The following is a 21,927-nucleotide window of genomic DNA, read 5'->3' as shown; positions in this document are numbered from 1 at the left end:
TCAAAGATCGTTACTTTTTTATCAGTATTACGTAGATCTTTGCTAAACGACAAAATTACTTTGCAGTTAACAAGACGTCACGATAAGGCTATTGCGTACTGGAGCGAGATTTTCGATGTTTTCAAAATTTACACTCAGTGCACATTATGTATGGCAAAAAAATGCAATGAATGTGGTTAACTGTTGACATAGTCCATTGTGTTCTTCGTCTCAGTCATGGTCCAATAGTCTCATACGTCACATACTACCCCCGCACTGGGTGAAAAGGGTTCCTAAATTATCGCTAAACACACGGTCACCTAGAACGTGACGTACGACAAGGCTGAGAATGTATCAACCGTAGCAGAGCCCGTATTCAAATTGAAGTTTCGCCTTCTGCTGGGACGAGTTCGCTTCCTGGAAGTTCTCTGCATTGTCGAGTAGTGATTAGATCTTCGCGGTTGGAGTCAGGCCGGGCTTTTTATCTCGCCTGATCGAAAAGTGGCTCTTCTTCTGCCAGACTGATTGTTTCTTTTCTTTATGTTACGATCGGCGTTGCCATTCTGCTGTTACCAGCGGTGATCGGGGAGGAGGTGTGAAAACTCACAGCCGACAAGACGCATCTAATCTCGGACTGCAGTAACAACCCGCTGTTACACTCCACTGGGCTTCGGCCCCCTCAACTGTAGGAGAGATGCCGAAGTGCTGCATTCGGAACGCGGAACACTGGCACAAGATTTCTTAAGGGCATACGTTGACGCCTTAGTAACGAAAGCTGCAATCACACACCACTGTGGTTACGAATGCGCATACGTATTTTTTATTCAGTAACACAGCACTCATTAATTTTTGTCCGAACTGTGTCTATGCAGTTCCATCTCGATAAACATTCCTGTTTAGCAAACACAAGCTAACTATAATTTGAAACAAAGAGAAAGCATCCTTCTTCCATTTCGCTCGTTGCTTAAGATTTTACTAATTCGATGCTATTCACAAAATATTTCAGTTTATTATTTTATATTTTGACTGAGCTGTCACATGTTATTGCAGTCTCATCTTCTGTTACATAAAAAACGTTACCAACAGCAATTATTCCTATAATTTTGGCTGAGCAACATTATGTCGTCATGGATTCACAATAATGAATCATGTGCAGGAATTATTGTTTGTTCCTAACCCTGAGTTTCTGAAGCTATCGTTATGTTTATAAAATTATGTAGTTGGCTGCTTATGTTGGTACGTGTAAAACGCAATGTGTTAATGAGCGCAAGTAACACAGATATTTTTTATGGATCTTTGCACTTTTGAAGGTCAGCCAGCATCTCTGTTTCTCGTTTTGTGGTCACAATAACGAATTTTGTTGTTCGAGAAAACAGTAATAACCAAAGGTATTAATAATCAGGAGCAGTAGTTTAGTCTGGCCATGGACTGAAGAAAGGAGGCATTAAAGTGAAATAGCTTTTTTCAGTTCATTCATTATTAGATGCCGGCCCTAGTGGACGAGCGGTTCTAGGCGCTACAGTCTGGAACCGCGCGACCGCTGCGGTCGCAGGTTCGAATCCTGCCTCGGGCATGGGTGTTTATGATGTCCTTAGGTTAGTTAGGTTTAAGTAGTTCTAAGTTCTAGGGGACTGATGACCACAGCAGTTAAGTCCCATAGTGCTCAGAGCCATTTGAACCATTATTAGATACACAGATAACTGCTACGGTTGCGAAAGAAAGTGTACTGTAACTCATGTTACAGAAACACATCCTTGAATAGCTACATAATTAGTAAGGGTTTGATAGTAAGTTAGATATCATTCAGTAGTTTCATTTGATTAAAGCGGAATATCAAAACCTTAAGTAAGTCGGAAGATACTTTGATACACACTTCATAGATGACAACATGCATGTCTTGAAGTCGGGATATAAAGGTACATTTTTCTGTTATTGCGTATATGAAAACTGCGTTTTCCTTTGACGTGGAGACCAATTTTTGAGTGATCTGATCCTTTCAGTCTACTAATGCAAATGCTTAGTATGCGTTGCGTTAGGTGTATCTCAGTTAGTTTTTCATCAGCTCGTTCACATCCCGAACACAGAACTTCGGAACAGTATTGTTGTTGTTGTGGTCTTCAGTCCTGAGACTGGTTTGATGCAGCTCTCCATGCTACTCTATCCTGTGCAAGCTTCTTCATCTCCCAGTACCTACTGCAACCTACATCCTTCTGAATCTGCTTAGTGTATTCATCTCTTGGTCTCCCTCTACGATTTTTACCCTCCACGCTGCCCTCCAATGCTAAATTTGTGATCCCTTAATGCCTCAAAACATGTCCTACCAACCGATCCCTTCTTCTAGTCAATTTGTACCACAAACTTCTCTTCTCCCCAATCCTATTCAATACCTCCTCATTAGTTACGTGATCTACCCACCTTATCTTCAGCATTCTTCTGTAGCACCACATTTCGAAAGCTTCTATTCTCTTCTTGTTCAAACTGGTTATCGTCCATGTTTCACTTCCATACGTGGCTACACTCCATACAAATACTTTCAGAAACGATTTCCTGACACCATCATCAGTTATTTTGCTCCCTAAATAGCAAAACTCCTTTACTACTTTAAGTGTCTCATTTCCTAATCTAATTCCCTCAGCATCACCCGATTTAATTTGACTACATTCCATTATCCTCGTTTTGCTTTTGTTGATGTTCATCTTATATCCTCCTTTCAAGACACTGTCCATTCCGTTCAACTGCTCTTCCAAGTCCTTTGCTGTCCCCGACAGAATTACAATGTCATCGGCGAACCTCAAAGTTTTTATTTCTTCTCCATGGATTTTAATACCTACTCCGAATTTTTCTTTTGTTTCCTTTACTGCTTGCTCAATATACAGATTGAATAACATCGGGGAGAGGCTACAACCCCGTCTTACTCCCTTCCGAACCACTGCTTCCCTTTCATGCCCCTCGACTCTTATAACTGCCATCTGGTTTCAAGCTTAAGTATTAGAAATAAAAATCTTAAATATTTTGATGCCCTTCACATGTTGCTTTAACAACGCAAGAGTCGTGTTTCTATTGTGACGGATGTTTAGGAAAGCTGTTGCGAGATCCGTCGGTCCTTGCAGCGGTTACACAAGCATTACGACTGAGCTAGCGACAGGGATTCATTTACCTCTCATCGCGTGACCCGCAGAGTCGGCTTTCCCTCGGAGACGAGGTTCTTACTGTGACCCTTGGCCTACAATTCGGAACAGCGATTCTAAAGGGAAAAAGACCTGCGCGGCCTCGGGCCTAAAGATCGCACAGAGAAAGCCGCCGTCTGGTAGTTTTGCTGCGCTAAGAGCGTTTCTGCGATTTCGTCACTTCTCTGCGAAGCAGCGGGGGGACCTGGCAGAGGAACCATTACCACGCTGAATGAAAATATCTGCCACAAAGAAAGTGCAGTTACTTCTTCGTCGCCGTAGATTCGCCGTATTGTGAGGCTGAACGAAGATAAGTTTCATATTCTATGCATTAATTCATGTTCATGATGGTATACAACTCCTTTATTTCTGTATGTATAGCCGTATGCCGAAATCGAAAATAGTAAAACTGTTCTGTCACATTGCTTCCTTGTAGGGCAGTGAGAAAGGAAAATAAATGTCATAATTGCCGGCCAGAGTGGCCGTGCGGCTCTAGGCACTACAGTCTGGAACCGGGCGACCGCTACGGTCGCAGGTTCGAATCCTGCCTCGGGGATGGATGTGTGAGATGTCCTTAGGTTAGTTAGGTTTAAGTAGTTCTAAGTTCTAGGCGACTGATGACCTCAGAAGTTAAATCGCATAGTGCTCAGAGCCATTTGAACCATTTTTCATAATTTGTTTTCTGCGCTGTTCTCCGATGAATACTGAAAACCATTAGGTAATCGTATCGCTACCCAACGACTATGAGACATTATTTAATGTAAAAATATGTCCGCACTGCCTGGCGAATAATGAAAAGGAAATGTGAGCGATTATGTTGTAAGTGTAAATTAAGATGCAAGTTCCTAAGTATAATTAAATGAATAATCAAACAATGAGCGTTCACCGTCTCGGATAGTCTTATCGTCAAGTACACGATCATCACACTATTACACCACGAGAACAGTCCATATGACCTTTCTGAGATAATCATTCGAATTAGGTCATTGAAATAACAAAAATGTTAATTAGATTTATACAGCTCATCGAGTGAGTACGTTATTACTGCAATGCAGCTTACAACAGGGCGTCAATACGCGCCAATCCCATATATTTTCAATGTCGTCAACTCTCAAGGACAGTATGATTATTTTAAATATTTCGTAAATGAAGCAATGTGAAGAAAGACGGCTGATAGAATCATCCGCGAGCAGAACGTCTTTGGATTACTAGAATCCCCAATGTAGAGATTATTATTATCGCAAGCTTACAAGATTTAATTTAAGTTGTGTTACAAGTAATGAATACACGGGGAACATACCAAAAACTGCCTTTTGCCAGTACCATCCTGTCTTCATTGCAATACACAGTTCAATACGGCAACTGTCGATTCATTTCAAAATATATTTTTTTTTTTTCCGTCATTTCCCTTGCTCTTGGGCCATTTCAGTTCTGTTATTTACTTGTTGTGTTCTACGTTTTGTAACTCATCTGTTGCAGAACGGGAAGGGAAGGTAAATAATCATATTGTCAGAAATGCTTGGGAGAAAAGACGGATCAAAGTTTTTTTGGTCTTTATGTTCGTCAAACGTGTGACGCTGAACTTACGAGATTTGCTTTGTTCCAGTCGCACAATTTTGTTTACAGACCAAGACTGTTCATACATGTGGTTCAAACAATTAGTTGTTAAGAAACAATAAAATTTGACAGATATTATTTCATTATAAACATTAGTTTTAGTTAAAGAGGAAACATCTCCTGTATCTAGTGTTGTACTGAGAAGCGGTTCGCTTGTATTTAGTATAAAGCGAGTATTGCAAAGAGCTGTACAATAGCGTTCCATGTTTTCCACACAACAGATTTTTCACAACGTGAGCTATGGCATTGGTCTGATTCGACAGAGAATAGTTTCTTCAGTGGATGACAGTGAACTGTCGTCCGTCAAGAAACAACACTAGCAGATATCGGTCAGCTTCAACAAAAAAATGTATGAGAATACTATACCACTCATATCTAGAATGTGCCTTTTCAATTAACTTGTATCAATTTGTACTAAAAAGAGTGTAGTAGCGTTTACGTTTCGTGAAGTTTACCACTTTATGTTGCTGAAGACATGCAAGATTAACCTAGTTATTTCATACTGGCCACTCGGAAGATATGCGATCTGTTACGTTAAAAAGTGTGGGTAAAAGATCCTATGTCAAACTCCTTTATTGATAACTAGACCATATCGTTGACAAGACATTTTCAGATCAATAAAAAATTATTACTTAATTCAGCGTGTATCAGCCACCAGACACTACACACCGCCATAACCTGTTGAGCTGAATCGGTCTTGTTGTCATGCATACTCTAAAGTAGGTTGTCAAGTTTTACAGCATTTACAACGTTAGCCATGTATGTCTCCAGCGCTCATATTGTCACACTTGCGTTTAAATGCAAGGAGATTTATAGTGGTAACTACCATACAGTCCATATCTAGATGTACGAGGGCTATTCGGAAAGTGAGGAATGATTGGTCGCGAAATGGAAACCACTGAGAAACTCCGACGAGGCTTTTCACAGACGTTTTGGGCAGTGTCCTTAGTATGCCCGTCGATCGCATCAAGACGCTCTTTTCAGTCGTGCGCGCGCTGTGAGCGAGTAGAGGTGCCTAGAACAATGATGTCTCCCGCCAAGTAGGGGGGCCCTATGAGAGGCTTCGCCTTAATGAATGCAGCCCATCTAACACAACTGCCACGCACTTCCTTCTTCATGGCAATTCTCAGCCGCACTCTGCAGGAGCAGTAAAGACGTCCTGCAGCCTTTTCGATAGGAAGAGTTCGATCACCCACAACACAGTCCTAATTGGCTTGTCCTGAGTATCATCTCTATCCACATGAAACGCAGGCTACGCGCTATAGATCAGCGTAGAGAATTATCGGAAAGCGCAGGCGGCTGCCTTCTATGACGATGGTGTTGGAAATTTGGTATAACGCTCTGACAAATGTCTAAGTCGGAGAGGCGACTATGTAGAGAAGTACCTGGAAGATGTAGCTAAATGTTCAAAGAAAACGGTTTTGATTTTCACTGTGGCTTCAATTTCGCTACCGGTCGTTCCTTATTTTCCGAATAACCCTCGTATATGTGGCGTATCACTCACAACGCTAGTTACAGGAAGAAGGATGTAACTTTACTACGGCTGAAACCAGTAGGAGTAGTTTTAGTGATCCTGACATAGGATTATTTACCTATAAAGCATAACGCAAGACTAAACTGTTAATCTTCACACAAGGCTGGTAGTTTTTCAAGACCTTGTTAGGCGACCCTCAGAGATAATACAGACCTCTATTCATTTATAACCAGCTAAGTGTGCCTTGTAATAACATTATTTGTCAACACTTACCACGAAATAATGACGATGACTTGACAGAAGTGAGTCGTTTTGTAAGATGTGCAGCCTGCAAATCGTTTCTTCGCTGTGGGCGGTGGCTGACTTGCATTTCTGGTGTGCTCCCGCAGGACCACATCCAGGAGGTGCTGGACAAGTGGACTCAGATCGACGACGAGATCTGGGCCAAGGTGATCGTGCTGGAGCGGAACCGGCGCGTCGCCAAGGCTTACGCCCGCGCGCCCGTCCTCACCATCAACGGCTCCGACGACGGCTTCGACGGCTTCCGGTGAGTACCGCCGCTTCACAGCGAAGCACGCCTCTATCCGGGGCTCTATCCAGCCTGGGCAATGGTTGGGCAATGGCTTTCTATAAGATGGTGGAACTCTGGGTACGACCGGAATGGAAGCGAGATCTTCGCTTGTCGCCGCCGCGTTGTTTCTAACAGTGAGTTCAATTTCGACCGCGTACACAGGAGGGTTACTGTGTCTCGTAATCTTTCGCTCTTCAATAAAACCTTCTTGGTTTACAAGTTGCTTCACCACGAGTAAAACACTCGAGCTTTTGGTAGCTGCCTCCAGCTTTGTCATCAGGAGTTAAAACCACTGTCTGCCTGGATTGGCTTGTGTGGATGCAATGGTAGCTTTCGCAACCTTCCAGGGAGTACGTGAATGATTCAGGCCCGTAAGGCAAGTTTGGCAGCTCCTAGCGACTCCGTTCCGCCACGGTACCGAGGTACCCCGCGCGGGGTAGCCGCGCGGTCTCAGACGCCTTGTCACGGTCCGCGTGGCTCCCCCTTCGGAGATTCGAGTCCTCCCTCGGGCATAGGTGTGTGTGCTGTCCTTAGCGTTAGGCAGTGTAAATTAGATTACGTAGTGGGTAACCTTAGGTACCGATGACCTCAGCAGTTTGGTCCCATAAGACTCTACCACAAATACGAAAATACCGAGGCCCCCGAGAAAGACAAGTCGCGGCGCGTACGTCACGAAAGTAGGCCGATCGCGCACAACTCAGCAGACAAACTGCGTTTCTGTACCTGTTAACTCGTCACTGAGAGTGTATGTACAAACCAGAGCTGCATCTTCTACTGGAAGCCACTAGTATTCAGTCTTACTGTTATCAGTCGTACAAGGATAGGAAGTCCACAAGCGTAATGATAATTTATTACGGCTGTACTGGAGTATAATAAAGTTAAAATCATGCCAATTGATTATCTGTGTCATAAGACACCACATCTTGTTGACATGAGAACTAATAAGCAGAAGAGACTAAACGCTATAAACAAGCCCTTATGTCATTAATGTCAAGAATTGATCTTACATGTTGTTGTACTACCGTCAATCAGTAAGATCTCATAATAGCAGATTCCAGTAGAAGATGTGTCGGCCGCTGTGGCCGAGCGGTTCTACGCGCTTCAGTCCGGAACCGCGCTGCTGCTTCGGTCGCAGGTTCGAATCCTGCCTCGGGCATGGCTGTGTGTGATGTCCTTACGATAGTTAGGTTGGTTCTAAGTCTAGGGGACTGGTGACCTCAGATGTTAAGTCCCATAGTGCTTAGAGCCATTTGAACCATTTGATCCAGCAGAAGGTGCAATTCTCGTTAGTACATACACAACCATTTGCGAGTTAGCAAGTTTAAAAATGCATTTTGTCCGCTGAATTGAGCGAGCGAGCTCAGGCCTACCTTCGTAACCACCGCTTGTGTTCGAAGTGAGCGTGCAATAACAGTTCACAGACCGGAAGTGGTAGCACTAGCAGTGGAGGGTATGTATAGTGCGCCGAGGGGACGGTAATACACAGTAGTCATTTTCGTACTGCAGGAACGGAGTGATTTATCAGACGTCCAAAAGGGCATTATCTTTGGATTTCGGGCCAAAAGTGTAATCTTCTTCGAAACGGTCAAGTTTGTAAACTGCTCGCGCGCTAGCGTAGTGACAGTATACTGTGCGTGGCAAAATGTCACGATCCGAAACCGTCATCGAGGCAACTATGGTGCACCACGGGCCGTAAATGACGGATGAACGACCGCTGCAGATATGTGTACGGGCGAACAGAAGTGCAACTGTTGAGCAACTAACAGCCCAGATCAACCATGGGACTACCAACAGTGTCTCCTCAACGACCGCTCAGCAAATGCTGCTTCAGCAGGCGCCTGTTTCCTCCACTCATGCTGAGTGCTGTTCATCAGCGACGAAGGACAGAATTTGCACGCCAGTACCGCAGTTGGGCGTACGCTGGCCGTCTACAGGTGGACTTTTCAGTGATGGTCGTAGGATTGTCGGGAGGATCCACACCAGAGGAGAGAGTTTTACGGTCTGTATAACGTTTTCTTGGCATGGGCAAGGTGATCTCGTCGTTCTGGAAGGCACAGTGGATCAACAAAAGCATGAATCTATCCTCGGCGACCATGGACACCGCTTCATGGAGCTTGTTTTCCCTCGGCACGGTGGCATCTACCAACAGGTCAACGCAACGTGTCACACAGCCCACAGTATACGTGCGTGGTTCGAAGGACACCAGAACGAGTTTACAGTACTACCCTGGCCACCAGACTCCTCCGTTTTAATCTGTGGGGCCAACTCAATGGGGTTGTTGGCGTCAGCGATCCTCGACCGAGAAACCTAGCGAATCTGTCTTCGGCAGTGGGGCCGCTATGGTTCCACATCTCTGTCGGTACCTTAAAGTACACAACTTGCCAATAAAATTGCTACACCAAGAAGAAATGCAGATGATAAATGGGTATTCATTGGACAAATATATTATACTAGAACTGACAAGTGATTACATTTTCACACAATTTGAGTGCATAGATCCTGAGAAATCAGTACCCACAACAACCACCTCTGGTCGTAATAGCGGCCTCGATACGCCTGGGCGTTGAGTCAGAGCTTGAATGGTGTGTGCAGGTACAGCTGCCCATGCAGCTTCAACACGATACCACAGTTCATCAAGAGTAGTGACTGGCATATTGTAACGAGCCAGTTGCTCGGCCACCGTTGACCAGATGTTTTCAATTGGTGAGAGATCTGGAGAATGTGCTGTCCAGGGCAGCAGTCGAACATTTTCTGTATCCAGAAAGGCCCGTACAGGACCGGCAACATGCGATCGTGCATTATCCTGCCGAAGTATAGGGTTTCGCAGCGATCGAATGAAGGGTAGAGCCACGGGTCGTAACACATCTGAAATGTAGCGTCCACTATTCAAAGTGCCGTCAATGCGAATAAGAGGTGACCGAGACGTGTAACCAATGGCACCCCATACCATCACGGCGGGTCATACGCCAGTATGGCGATGACGAATACGCGCTTCCAATGTGCGTTCACCGCGGTGTCGCCAAACACGGATGCGACCATCATGATGCTGTAAACAGAACCTGGATTCATCCGTAAAAAATGACGTTTAGCCATTCGTGCATCCAGGTTCGTCGTTGAGTACACCGTCGCAGGCGCTCCTGTCTGTGGTCCAGCGTCAAGGGTAACCGCAGCCATAGTCTCCGAGCTGATAGTCCGTGCTACTGCAAACGTCGTCTAACTGTTCGTGCAGATGGTTGTTGTCTTGCATACGTCCCCATCTGTTGACTCAGGGATCGAGACATGGCTGCACGATCCGTTACAGCCATGCCGATAAGATGCCTGTCATCTCGACTGCTAGTGATACGAGGCCGTTCGGATCCAGCATGGCGTTCCGTATTACCCTCCGGAACCCACCGATTCCATATTCTGCTAACAGTCAGTGGATCTCGACCAACGCGAGCAGCAATGTCACGATACGATAAACCGCAATCGCGAGAGGCTACAATCCGACCTTTATCAAAGTCGAAAACGTGACGGTGCGCATTTCTCCTCCTTACCAGGCATCACAACAACGTTTCACCGGACAACGCCGGTCAACTGCTGTTTGTGTGTGAGAAATGGGTTGAAAACTTTCCTTATGTCAGCACGTTGTAAGTGTCGCCACTGGCGCCAACGTTGTGTGAATGCTCTGCAAAGCTAATCATTTGCATATCACAGCGTCTTCTTCCTGTCGGTTAAATCTCGCGTCTGTAGCACGTCATCTTCGTGGTGTATCAATTTTAATGGCCAGTAGTTTACTCACTGACTGTTCCTGTACGTCTTGCAGCGCTCCGCACAGCAAAAGTTGTTCAGGCTTTTGACAGGTGTTCTCGTTAATGTGACTGGAGAGTGGATAAGAAAGCGAACTGCATCGTATCATACGGTTCTAGGGGAGCAGTTGGCGGTTGCGGACTGCTGTCGCAACGGCGTGAGGCTTGCGTGGCGAACGCAGTCCGCATACGGCAGCGGCTGTCGGCCGGGGCGAAAGTGTGTGCTGGGCCGGTGGCCAGTGGCCAGTGGCGAACTTCCTGCGAAGCTTCCTCCGCCGCGCTCGCGTTTAGTCGCGCCGCTTGTTAGTTCCGCGTGCTGGGCGCGCGGCCTGTCCTTATCAGGATAACGAGCCGTCTGTGCTCGTCTGCCCGCGTATCTGCCGGCGCATCGGCGCTCCAGTTCGCTTCCTGCCATCGAATCGGCAGGATCGCAATGCGGCCGGCGCCGCGCGGCGCCCTGCCCAGAAGCGGGACCCAGACACTTTGCTCCCGCGCCGCTACGAAAGCTCGCTGCGCCGAGACTTATCACACTCGTGACTAGCGAATTAAGCTTCCCATCAGATCTCTCCTGCGACGCAATAACTCCGCAATATCTGTTCTGTTTCCTCTTCCACTGAGTCAGCGAGAAGGCTGTACGTCTCTTGTAGCCTGCGAACACAAAACAAATTGCTATTGTTACAATTTTCTGTGTTTTTATTTGGAGTCTAGATGACTTCCTGCATAAGTTTCGTGATTACAAAGATTTGGGATTAGACATCACTCGCCAGCGCTAGCGGTTTTCCTGTCACGAGTTCAGACATATTCGCAACAAGGTTCCACAGCAATCCAGGCAATATTATTATTATTATTATTATTATTATTATTATTATTTAAACCCAGTCTTGGATCACAAAAATTTTATTATCCATGTAGTTAATTTTGGTCAGCTGTGACCATCTTCAGACCCCAATTAATCAACTACTGTACATAATTCGTGTCACTGGGCATGTAGATGGTACAGTCGCTTACTTTTATTTCACTTCTGGTAAAGACTCACAGGTGTGAAAAATGCTAATTGCACTGTGATTCGGAGCTCACACCGAACTGAGTTTCCTCTGTAGCTGCCTGTTTACTTGACGGAAGAAATGAAGGACACATTAGGCTATAATAAAGACGTTTTTTTGTAACCGAGACAAATCAAAATTTGCTGGTATGTTTCTAAGATTTCATCTTGATAAGATCTCATCGTCAGAACAATTTTTTGGTACCGCCGTTGTAGCCCCAGACGGGTCAACCGGCACCGACCGACCGCCATGTCATCCTCACCCAATAGCTTCATCGAGATGCTGTATGGAGGGAGGGGGAGGGGGGGTGCGTGGGTGTGTGCCGCTGTTTCGCATTCAAGTAGTCCCTCACATGGTATCACGAAGCTGAGTCCACCTCATTTTAGTCCTCCAATCGATGACTAATCCCTGGCAGCACCGGAGTACCGGGAACCGAACCCCTGACACCGGGTACCCTGCATGGTAAGCATTCGCACAGACCCTCAGCTATGGAGGCAGACATCACAACATTATGACGATTAAATGAAGCAAAACATACAGAGTATAGAAAAAAATAACTTATGCAAAATTAGATAAAAATAAACCCTTTTTTATATGGTGAATGTGTCACATGAGACGGTTCCCACGCTAGGGGTCTTTGGAAGGTTCGATGATATGTATGTTCAGAAACTGTGTTCAGACTGCCGTGTGATGCATATTTGATAGAGATGTTGCTGAAACTGTCGAAACGAGTTGCCTCAAGAACAATGGCTGCAATTTCATCCAAAAGGGCAATCAGCTCTTCTGGCAATTCTGCTGGGGGTCATCCGCAACTGAGCATAGTAATAGGCATGGAAATCACCGTTTAAGTTGTAAGGCTTTTATAATTCGCGACAGATTTCGGACTAACAAATGCCCATCATCAGGTGCAGTTGCTGAAAACAAACAAGAGAAGTGCGCACAAAATAATTTTTACATACGCTCGTGTGCATAAAATTAAGTAAACGAGAGCTATGATTTATAAAATTCTGCGGTTGGGCTTGATGCGGTGAAAAGTGAGAAAGGAGTACGTCGATGTACCATGGCGACAACTGATAATAAAACAAACAAACCGTTTAGGTGAAGAGGCATGGTATAAGATAAGAGCCAGAACTTTTATTTTACTTATTTTTATCTCACTTACCTTGTTTATTTTCAGTAATTGCACCTAATGATAGGCATCTGTTAGCCCGCAACCGGTCGTGAATTAAAAAATAAAAGGCTTTCTACTGATGTGGTAATTTCCATGCCTACTGCGCTTTTCTGGAATGCCTATCAGAGTCTCGTACACCAAACGCTTCATAGCCTCGGCACAAAAAGAAATGTATAGGAAGCCAGCAAAATCACTAAAACAATATTCATCATACGGCTGCTTGCACATTACCTTTTTCATATCAAAAGCCACCGAAAGCTTCATAGATCCCCGGCAGAGAAACGGTGCACCTGTGACATTTCTGTCCTCTAAACACTCACTTTCTCTCCTCCCATTCCCTTCTTTAACTTGTTCCATATACAACTATAATCAACATTATTACTGGTCTGAAAATTCCAGTGCTTTCACTGCGGTCTAGATTATTTGAGAGATACGCTATATTGACTCATGTAACAACACACCCATCGGTTTACAGGACGCCTCTCTTTAAATAACGGCCGAAGCGAAAGTGACATTTTTTTCAAAAAATGGTCCTGCGATTAATCGACACTTCAATCTAAAATCGTGTGTGTTAGTGATCTTATAACAAGTAAACCATCGATTCTCCAATGATTTTAGTAATTTGTCAACAACAGTCCTACAGGGAATCTGAAACGCTTCAGTAAAACTTTTTTACTGTCCCTTCTCGTTATCGAATTGTAATATGGTCTTTTTAGTATGGTTCTCTTCCTAGATTTCAATTTATAATTATGAACACCTTAGTATAAAAAGAATGTGGCAGTTCATATCAATTAGATGCGGAACTTTCGGAGTCCATCAGCTGTTAATAAGCCATTGTATGGGTGGCCCACTCGCGTAACGCGCGTTTAATATTCAAGCTGCAGTGATAGCAATATTATTTCGCAATCTCCAGTTCGACGTTCTTTAAACAACAACTGTACAGACAAGACTCATCTCTGAAGAGTTGCGACATATTTTGGCGGCTATGCGACAGTGGCTCCGCAATATTCGAGTGTGTTACGCAACAGCTACGTAGAGGGAGGCGAACGGTAGGCAGAGCACGTTGCCAATCCGCCGTTAATGGTTCGCTTTTGGCTGGCGATAGAAAGCTGCCATTGCACAACGTACAGCGAGAGCATATTTAGGAACCATTTCTCAGCCTAAAACTACTCCTTTTTTCCCCACATCCCTTTCCGTATACGTCGCGTAAGATACAAACAACTCCTCCAGCAATCTGATTACTGAAATACTGCGCAACTTCCATAAAATCTGGTCCACAGCAACGCCTTATTTATTCAGAAGCTAAAATTAATTCGCAGTTTCGATAATAGGGTTTATTATCAATACTGGAGTACCTATTACATGTAAAACACCGCAAAAATTATAGGACTTCAGGTCTGCGTTTTATGCGAGCAACTATTATTTATAAATATTGAAACATGTTTCAGCACATTTGAGCAATCTCCAGTGGGTAATTTCATACAGTTCTTATTTTCTACTCTGCTTAGTTCCATAGGACTCTCTTCGCATTATTGTACACGAGTAGCTTGCCATCTCCAAAGTTATTTTCCAAGAATCCGTCCTTATCTGCACGATCCTCTTTTTGTAGCGTAAATGCACACAGCGACACGAACACGTTTCTGGGGAGCTCGACACGCAAGTTACACTTCCGCACTTCGCAGCTTCACAAAACATTGTGTACAAGTCTAGTCCAAGGACTAGAAACACAGCAGCAACGTAAACGTTGTGTCCAATTCTAGTCTAAGCACTATACACACTGCAGCAAGATAAAGACGACGTTTTACGTAACGCAAAAGTGCAACTTGAGAGTGCAGTTCCTCAAAAACATGTATCATGTTTGGGAGTGAATTCCGCTGCAGAGGAGCATACACATAGGAACAGATACTTCGAAAATAACTTGTACAATAATGCAAAGAAATGTAGATGATGTGTGTGAATAAAGCTACCCGCTAAGTGTCGGAAGGGGCGGGGGGGATCGAATACGTCTCGCGGATTACTCGCGAGGGTTGGTGAGATGGCCAGCCTGGATATGATTTTTAGACGGTTTCTCACATCCAACTCGGTAAACAACGGGCTATTACTCACATCCCGCTTCAGATACACGCTACGCAGAAATTTAGAAAACGCTCATACACTTCAACGTGAGATTTACCTCTAGATGCAGACGAACTGGGTACACAAGTTCCGTTCCAAGGGGTGAGGGGGGTGGTTGGTGGCGTCATGGTCATCTGGCCACCACGTCACACCAATATGCCAAAATCCATATAAAAATGTCGACCCCGTAGTGAAACGCGAAATGATAAGGACGAAGGTAAAGAAGAAAAGTACCCATTGATGATGGAACAAAGGTGCTGAAACGTGAATGGGCATTTATAAACAAGAATTGTTTGCATGATAGCCGGACGAGAATACCCGGTATTTAATCTTCAAACGCGGTTGCTACTAGAGCTTCAAAACCAAGGTGATTACATCGCAGAAATGATTTCTGCATGGGGATATAAAGCATCGGAAACTGAGCCACTGGAATATTTGCTTTGTTCCCTGTTGGGCGGCTGACAGCTTGGTCCGCGCAACTCTGCAACGCGGCGGAGCGTCCTTGGTGGCTGCCGAGGTAATGAAAGACGAGCGGAGGCCGTTTGCCCGTAACTGGTTTTCTTGTGATTCCCTTTTGGCGAATGTAGCCGGTCCGACTGCTCCAGTGAACGCGCCGCGCCATTGGCTGCCTGCGGCTAGGGTGGGGCCGCCTCAGTAGCAGCACACGCCACAGGCTGCGTCTCGGGGCTCGATCTGGGACGCTCGCCACCTGCGCTCTGCTGACCACTCGCTCAAACAACGACCAGTCAAGAGGCATCCCCAGGCACCTCGATCGCCGTCATTTTATGGCCTGGCAAAACATGAAGGAGGACACACGCTTACTGCCCATCTGAGGACCACTGGATCGCCGTCTTATAGACCTTGTATTGTATAGTATGTTAACCAGGGACCTAGAAACGACGGAGAGGCTCGGTCCCCGCCGCAGCCGCAGTGGTCCACAACCCCACGACGACTACCGCCGTCCACTTCAACCCCGCCGCCCCACACCGAGCCACTCTTTCAGATTTATTGTGCGGTTCGACCCCCAGTCCATCCCCCCTCCCCCAGGGAAGTCTCACACCAGACGAGTGTAACCTCTATGTTTCTATATTTCTATATTTACTATCATCTTCTATATTTACATCACTACTCTGCAATTCACATTTAAGTGCCTGGCAGAGCTTCATCGAACCACCTACTACCGTTCAACTCTCGAAAAGCGCGCGTGAAAAACAAACATTTAAATCTTTCCGTGCGAGCTCTGATTTCTCTTATTTTATTACGAAGACCATTTCTCCTTATGTAGGTGGGCGCCAACAAAATATTTTCGCCTTCGGAGGAGAACGTTGGATATTGTAATTTTGTGAAAAGATCTTGCCACAACCGAAAATGCATTAGTTCCATTTACTGCGACCCCAACGTTATTAAGTTGAATTGATAGCCTTTATATTTGTGCGCTGTATCGTGTAACCGAAATTTAGTGGATTCGTTTCAGTACTTATTTGGACGACCTAAGGCTTCTCATTATTTAGTGCCAACTGCCAATTCTCGCACAATGTAGACATCTCATATAAATCATTTTTGCAAACCGTTTCGATCTTATGATGACTTTATAAGACGATAAATGATGGCATCATGTGCAAACAATCTAAGAGGGCTGCTCGGAAGGCCTCCTAAATCGTTAATATAAATTAGGAACAGCAGAGGACCTGCGACACTTCCTCGGAGAAAGCCAGATATTAATTTTCTTTTATTCCATGACTTTCCTTCAATTATTATTAACTATAGTATCAGCTTCCATTGTCTGATATGACAGCTCTGTATGTCTATGTAAAACTATTAACTGTGGCAATGATACATATTGGCAGCGTACCACTGGTTGACCAACGATTATATCAGTATCATATCCTCACTTTAACATGCGCACCGTGCGCTGGTTATTCTTTGGTATCAAGTACTTTGACGTATCTATGTATGGATAGAGTGCTGCGGATTGTATCTGCTTGGTATGGATAAGCTGTGAAGAGAGTTGTTAACGAGCGATTAGACGACTTCTGGCATTACATGTTCACTGAATGTAAATGAATTGCGAAGAGAGTAAAATAGATTGCTGGTGAGACACAAATCAAATTATATCGGCCACTTATTTTATTAATCAGTCATCAAGGTTCCAGTTGCGACGGCACGAGCTTAATGCGTGGTAGAGCAATAGTGTTGTACGCGTAAGTGGAGAACTTGTTTGCGCAGCAATCGCCGACTTAGTGTAGCTGAGGCGGAATGAGGGGAACGAGCCCGCATTCGCCGAGGCAGATGGAAAACCGCCTAAAAACCATCTACAGACTGGCCCACTCACCGGACCTCGACACCAGTCCGCAGGGCGGATTCTTACCGGGGACCAGGCGCTCCTTCCCAATCCGGAAAGCTGTGCGTTAGACTGTACGGCTAACCGGGCGGGCTCTTACAGACCTTACTCTACACATCGGTCACTTTGTGTACCACATGAATAATACGACCGACTTCACCAGCCGAATTAAACCTTTGGATCAGCTTTGATCTGATCTCTGTATTCACGCGTGTTCCCATTCAAACATTCTATATATCTGCTCGCCCAGTTACTTGACGCCACTGTTGTGCACCTTATTAAGCACACCCTGACCTCATCGTACTTTTAGTATGGTGGAGAACGTTTCAACCAGATGGACGGCTTCACGATGGTAATTTATAGCCAAGCTGTTTATGGAATACTTGGGAAACATCGCCCTGGACGCGGCTCCTGTAAAGCCTAATTGCTTTTATCGTTACATTGACGACACGTTCGTTCTCTTGCCGCATGGATAATCTGGAAGAGTTCTTCATCTACATCAACATGTTCCATGACCATAAAAATTTCGGAGACAGACGACGCCTTGCCATTCCTTGTCGTCATTGACTGTCGAAAAGTGAATGGGTGTCTCAGCCACAGTTTTTATCAACAATCCACCCACCCTGACCTTTTACAACTGTTCCCCGTCCCTGGAGATCAGGACATTGGTACCTTTAGTGCCACTCGCCTGTATGAGAACCTAATATTCAACTCTCGATAGTAAGTGCGTTAGGAATAAATTAATTTAACGCAGTATCTTTATGATGGTTCTTGTACAAACCTGCTACTGATGAAAAATAAAGGGCAATACACTGAAACGACACTAGAATTCCATATCGATGCATTGATCTTGTTTTCTTCAAGAACATTTTCCCATCCTTCATTTGTTGCGTGTTCTGAATCTCTGACGATGATGCATTAGCAGAAGAAATGCGTTCCGACAGTGTGGTTCAAATGGCTCTGAGCACTATGGGACTCAACTTCTGAGGTCATCAGTCCCCCCGAACTTAGAACTACTTAAACCTAACTAACGTAAGGACATCACATACATCCATGCCCGAGGCAGGATTCGAAGCTGCGACCGTAGCGGTCGCGCGGTTCCAGACTAGCGCCTAGAACCGCTCGGCCACTGCGGCCGGCTACGACAGTGTGTAGGCTGCAACGGCGATTTAGCACTAGAGTTATTCGAGTGCGTAAGCTGAAAAAGGAGTGCGTCGTGAACATTCCTTAATCTATTTTCTCAGAAAATATAAACGGCTCTGTGGTAGATTTTGTAGGTGGTTCGTGCTCTAGAGGTACGTTTTGTTGCTTTTAGGACTTGAAAGCTCTTCTCGCACTGTCCTCGACGCCTCTCTCTCCGTGTTGACAGCAACGGAAGAGGCTGCTAGAGGAACACAAGCGGCGCGTCCGGCAGCAGTGTGTAAACAGTTCTGAGGGCACTCGACTGCCGCTGCTACCGTGTCCCCACATAGGGGGGGATTTTCGTGAAGGACACGGGCTCATCCAATACTGCCCCACTCTGAATTCACCAGAAACACCCATTAGTCGTTCGACGTGGACAATTTCTATGTGGGTACGGTAAGCGCGTTTCCGAAACGGGAACCAAACAGAGCACTTGGCATCTCGTCTGCAAAGGCACTGTCACAGAGTACCGAGTCCAGGGTGATAGAATTCTGAAAAACGTCGGCATCTAATGAGGGTGGCGTTCATCCGTGCAAGGCAAGACTGGCTACGATTATCACTCCCACGAGCTAATGCGGGTAGCGGAATACATACGAGCGTTTACGGAACAACATTCTTTCTCAGTCTTCGTCCAAAGCGTGCTACTTGACGAAAAATTGATCATATTAATGCCAGTCCATGATGAAATCACTAGAAAGCATCCAGCAAATAAGTGTTTTCCTTATAACTAAGCGGCCTCTTACCTCATTTCCAGTGGTCCTTTATTCTCCTTCCTGATTTTGGAAGCGGGCGTCATTTACTACTTATGTATCCCCATTTCAATATATCTGCTTCACATTGGTATATTTGATACTGCCTTTGGATGCACAGCCCGTAGTTTCAACGTACGTTCTCATTAAAGGGCCTGACTTAGAATAAGAACGGGAAATGGAATCGCAAGAAGAAATTTCAACTATCTTCCTCACGTACTCCATTAGTTCGACCACATTTTTGGTTTTTAAAATAATGTACAGCATCTGAAATCTGACAACAGTTTCGTCTAACACTTGTCGCTAATTCTGTGTTTGTAGATCCGTAATTTGAGTTATGTAAGCAATGAATACGTTCTGAGGATACCACAGAATTCACAGACATGTGAAGAGTAAATTGAGGTAATGTCGTGGCCTCGGAGTGGACAGCTAACGACAGAAACAACTATCTGATTTCATTGCTTTTATAGCATAGTTCCCAGACAGTCAGCTCGTTTCTTACTATCGGGATAAGTGAACTGCGCTGGCAACCATTAAAACAAAAGTGTTTTACACTGTAGCGAGATCTTTTCACGAAATGTCCTCTGAATGCTGTCTGTAGCATCACGTCTCAGACTCTTCGATTCACTTCTTTTCAGCCGGCCGCTGTGGCCCAGCGGTTTTAGGCGCTTACGTCCGGAACCGCGCTGCTGCTACGGTCGCAGGTTCGAATCCTGCCTCGGCCATGGATGTGTCTGATGCTCTTAGCTTAGTTAGGTTTAAGTAGTTCTAAGTCTATGGGACTGATGACCTCATATGTTAAGTCCCATAGTGCTTAGAGCCATTTGAACCATTTTTTTCACTTCTTTTCCGTTTTCGTTTTAGTTCATATTCAGTGTTGTACAATGTTGTGCTCCAAACGTACATTCTGAAAAAATTGTGATTAACATTAAAGCTTATGTTCGATGCTAGTAGACTTTTCTTGGACGGGAATGCCCTGGTCGCGTGTGCTAGTCTACTGTTTATGTCCTCCTTCCTTCGTCCGTCATGGGTTTATTTTTTGCAAGATGACAGAATTCCTTAACTTCATGTACTTTGTGATCACCAACTGTAGCGTTTAGTTTATTGCCCTACTCCTCATGACTTTCGTCTTCCTTCGGTTTCTTCTCAAGAGATATGCTGTATATATTAGACTGTTCATTTCATTCAACACGTCCTGAAGTTCTTTTTAGCTTTCAATAAGGCTAGCAACGTAATTAGCGAATCATCTCATAGAAATCCTTTAATCTCACTCTTGAATCTTTATTTTAATTCCATCATTGGTTCCTCGATGTATAGATTGAACAGCAGGGGTGAGAGACCGCAACCGTGTCTTAGAGTCCTTTAATTATTGCACATTGTACCTGGTCTTCCAGCAGCGCGGGGTAGCCGCTTGGTTCAGGGCGCCTTGCCACGGTTCGCGGTGCACTCCCCGTCGGAGGCTCGTGTCCTACTCGGGCATGGGTGCGTGTGTTGTCCTTAGCGTAAGTTAGTTTGGATTAGATTAAGTAGTGTGTAAGCCTAGGAACCGATTACGTCAGCAGTTTGGTCCCATAGAAGCTTACCAAAAATTTCCAAAATTTTCTGTTTTTTTCCCTATTTTTTTCAGAATTTTGAACATCTTGCACCCTTTTACATTGTTGAACGCTTCTTTCAGGTCGACAAACCATGTAACGTGTCTTGATTGTTCTTGTCTTGTTTATTATTTGAAATTTATTGTTCAGAACAACGTGGATATACACGCTGAACACTCAATAAATGAATTCGGGAGACAAATTTTTGTCAATAGCAAGGTCAGTTCACCGGTACGGAATTTTACCGTTGTATTACTACTCTTTATATTAAATCGTTTGCAGGTTCGTATTAGAGCGATACTGTATATTACCAGTCTTTCCGTATAACGTATTCCTATTTCGCTCGGAATTTCGCACATCTTGCAGCATTTTATAGTTTCCAACGGCTTTTCTGTGTCGACAAGTCCAGGGAACATATCTTGATAAAGAGCTAAGACTTTTATTTGCGTTTTCCGTTCTGCGCCGCAGTGGTGCCCTCAACGGCAGGCAGAGGCGCGCGAGCGCACGCACAGCCGGCAATTGCGCGCATTCCGCGCTGCGCACCGGTGCCCGTTGCGTAACCACCGGTCCGCTAGTCGAACCCCGCCGGGCACTCGCCCGCAGCGGTCCAAGGACGCCCACTCCGCTCCGCTCTGCTACCTCCCTGTGTGTTGCTTTATTTTGATTTCCAACTCCGCCGATAGGTTCTCGAATCTTTTTTCCCCGCTGCTCGCGGAATACAATCGGCGCTAAACCACTGTAGAGGCGCACCTGCCGGCCGTGTTCCACTGGCCGAGTACTCCATGTCCACTACTTTGCTGTATATCTTCTGCACAATGGCCGCATCGATTATCTGCTCGACATCACGACATACATCAGCACGCGACACAGACGTACCGCGCTTGCCGATTACTGTCGCACGGATATTTGTACGCGTCTCCGTTTTCCATTGATTTATACACGGCGGCCTACTTCAGATACTTGTTTCTGAAAACAATACACGGCACTCTAGTCCCCACTGTTTCCTTTAGTAGCCATGACGTCGCATGGACTCAACCTGCTAGTTGCAGATTATCTATTTTAAATCGTCGAACCAGGTTTCTTGGTTCATGAAAAAGTTCATTCAGCCACTATGGGTCCCTAGCAGTAAATTACGCAT

The 21,927-nt window shown here is 45.1% G+C and overlaps 1 protein-coding gene across 3 annotated transcripts in view; it reads left to right on the top strand.

Annotated features, from left to right (window-relative positions):
* The window catches only part of LOC124596430, a 608,628-nt gene that overhangs the window by 504,346 nt on the left and 82,355 nt on the right, over positions 1-21,927 (top strand). For all 3 annotated transcript variants that reach the window (XM_047135562.1, XM_047135561.1, XM_047135563.1), the window contains exon 3: positions 6,627-6,784. In XM_047135562.1, the coding sequence (XP_046991518.1) occupies positions 6,627-6,784 (158 nt within the window). The remainder of the gene's footprint in view (positions 1-6,626; positions 6,785-21,927) is intronic.

The sequence above is a fragment of the Schistocerca americana genome, chromosome 2 (genome assembly GCF_021461395.2).
Source record: "Schistocerca americana isolate TAMUIC-IGC-003095 chromosome 2, iqSchAmer2.1, whole genome shotgun sequence".
In the NCBI taxonomy this organism is placed as follows: domain Eukaryota; kingdom Metazoa; phylum Arthropoda; class Insecta; order Orthoptera; family Acrididae; genus Schistocerca; species Schistocerca americana.
The sequence above is the reverse complement of the archived record's forward strand: the minus strand, read 5'-3'. Positions and strand labels throughout refer to the sequence as shown.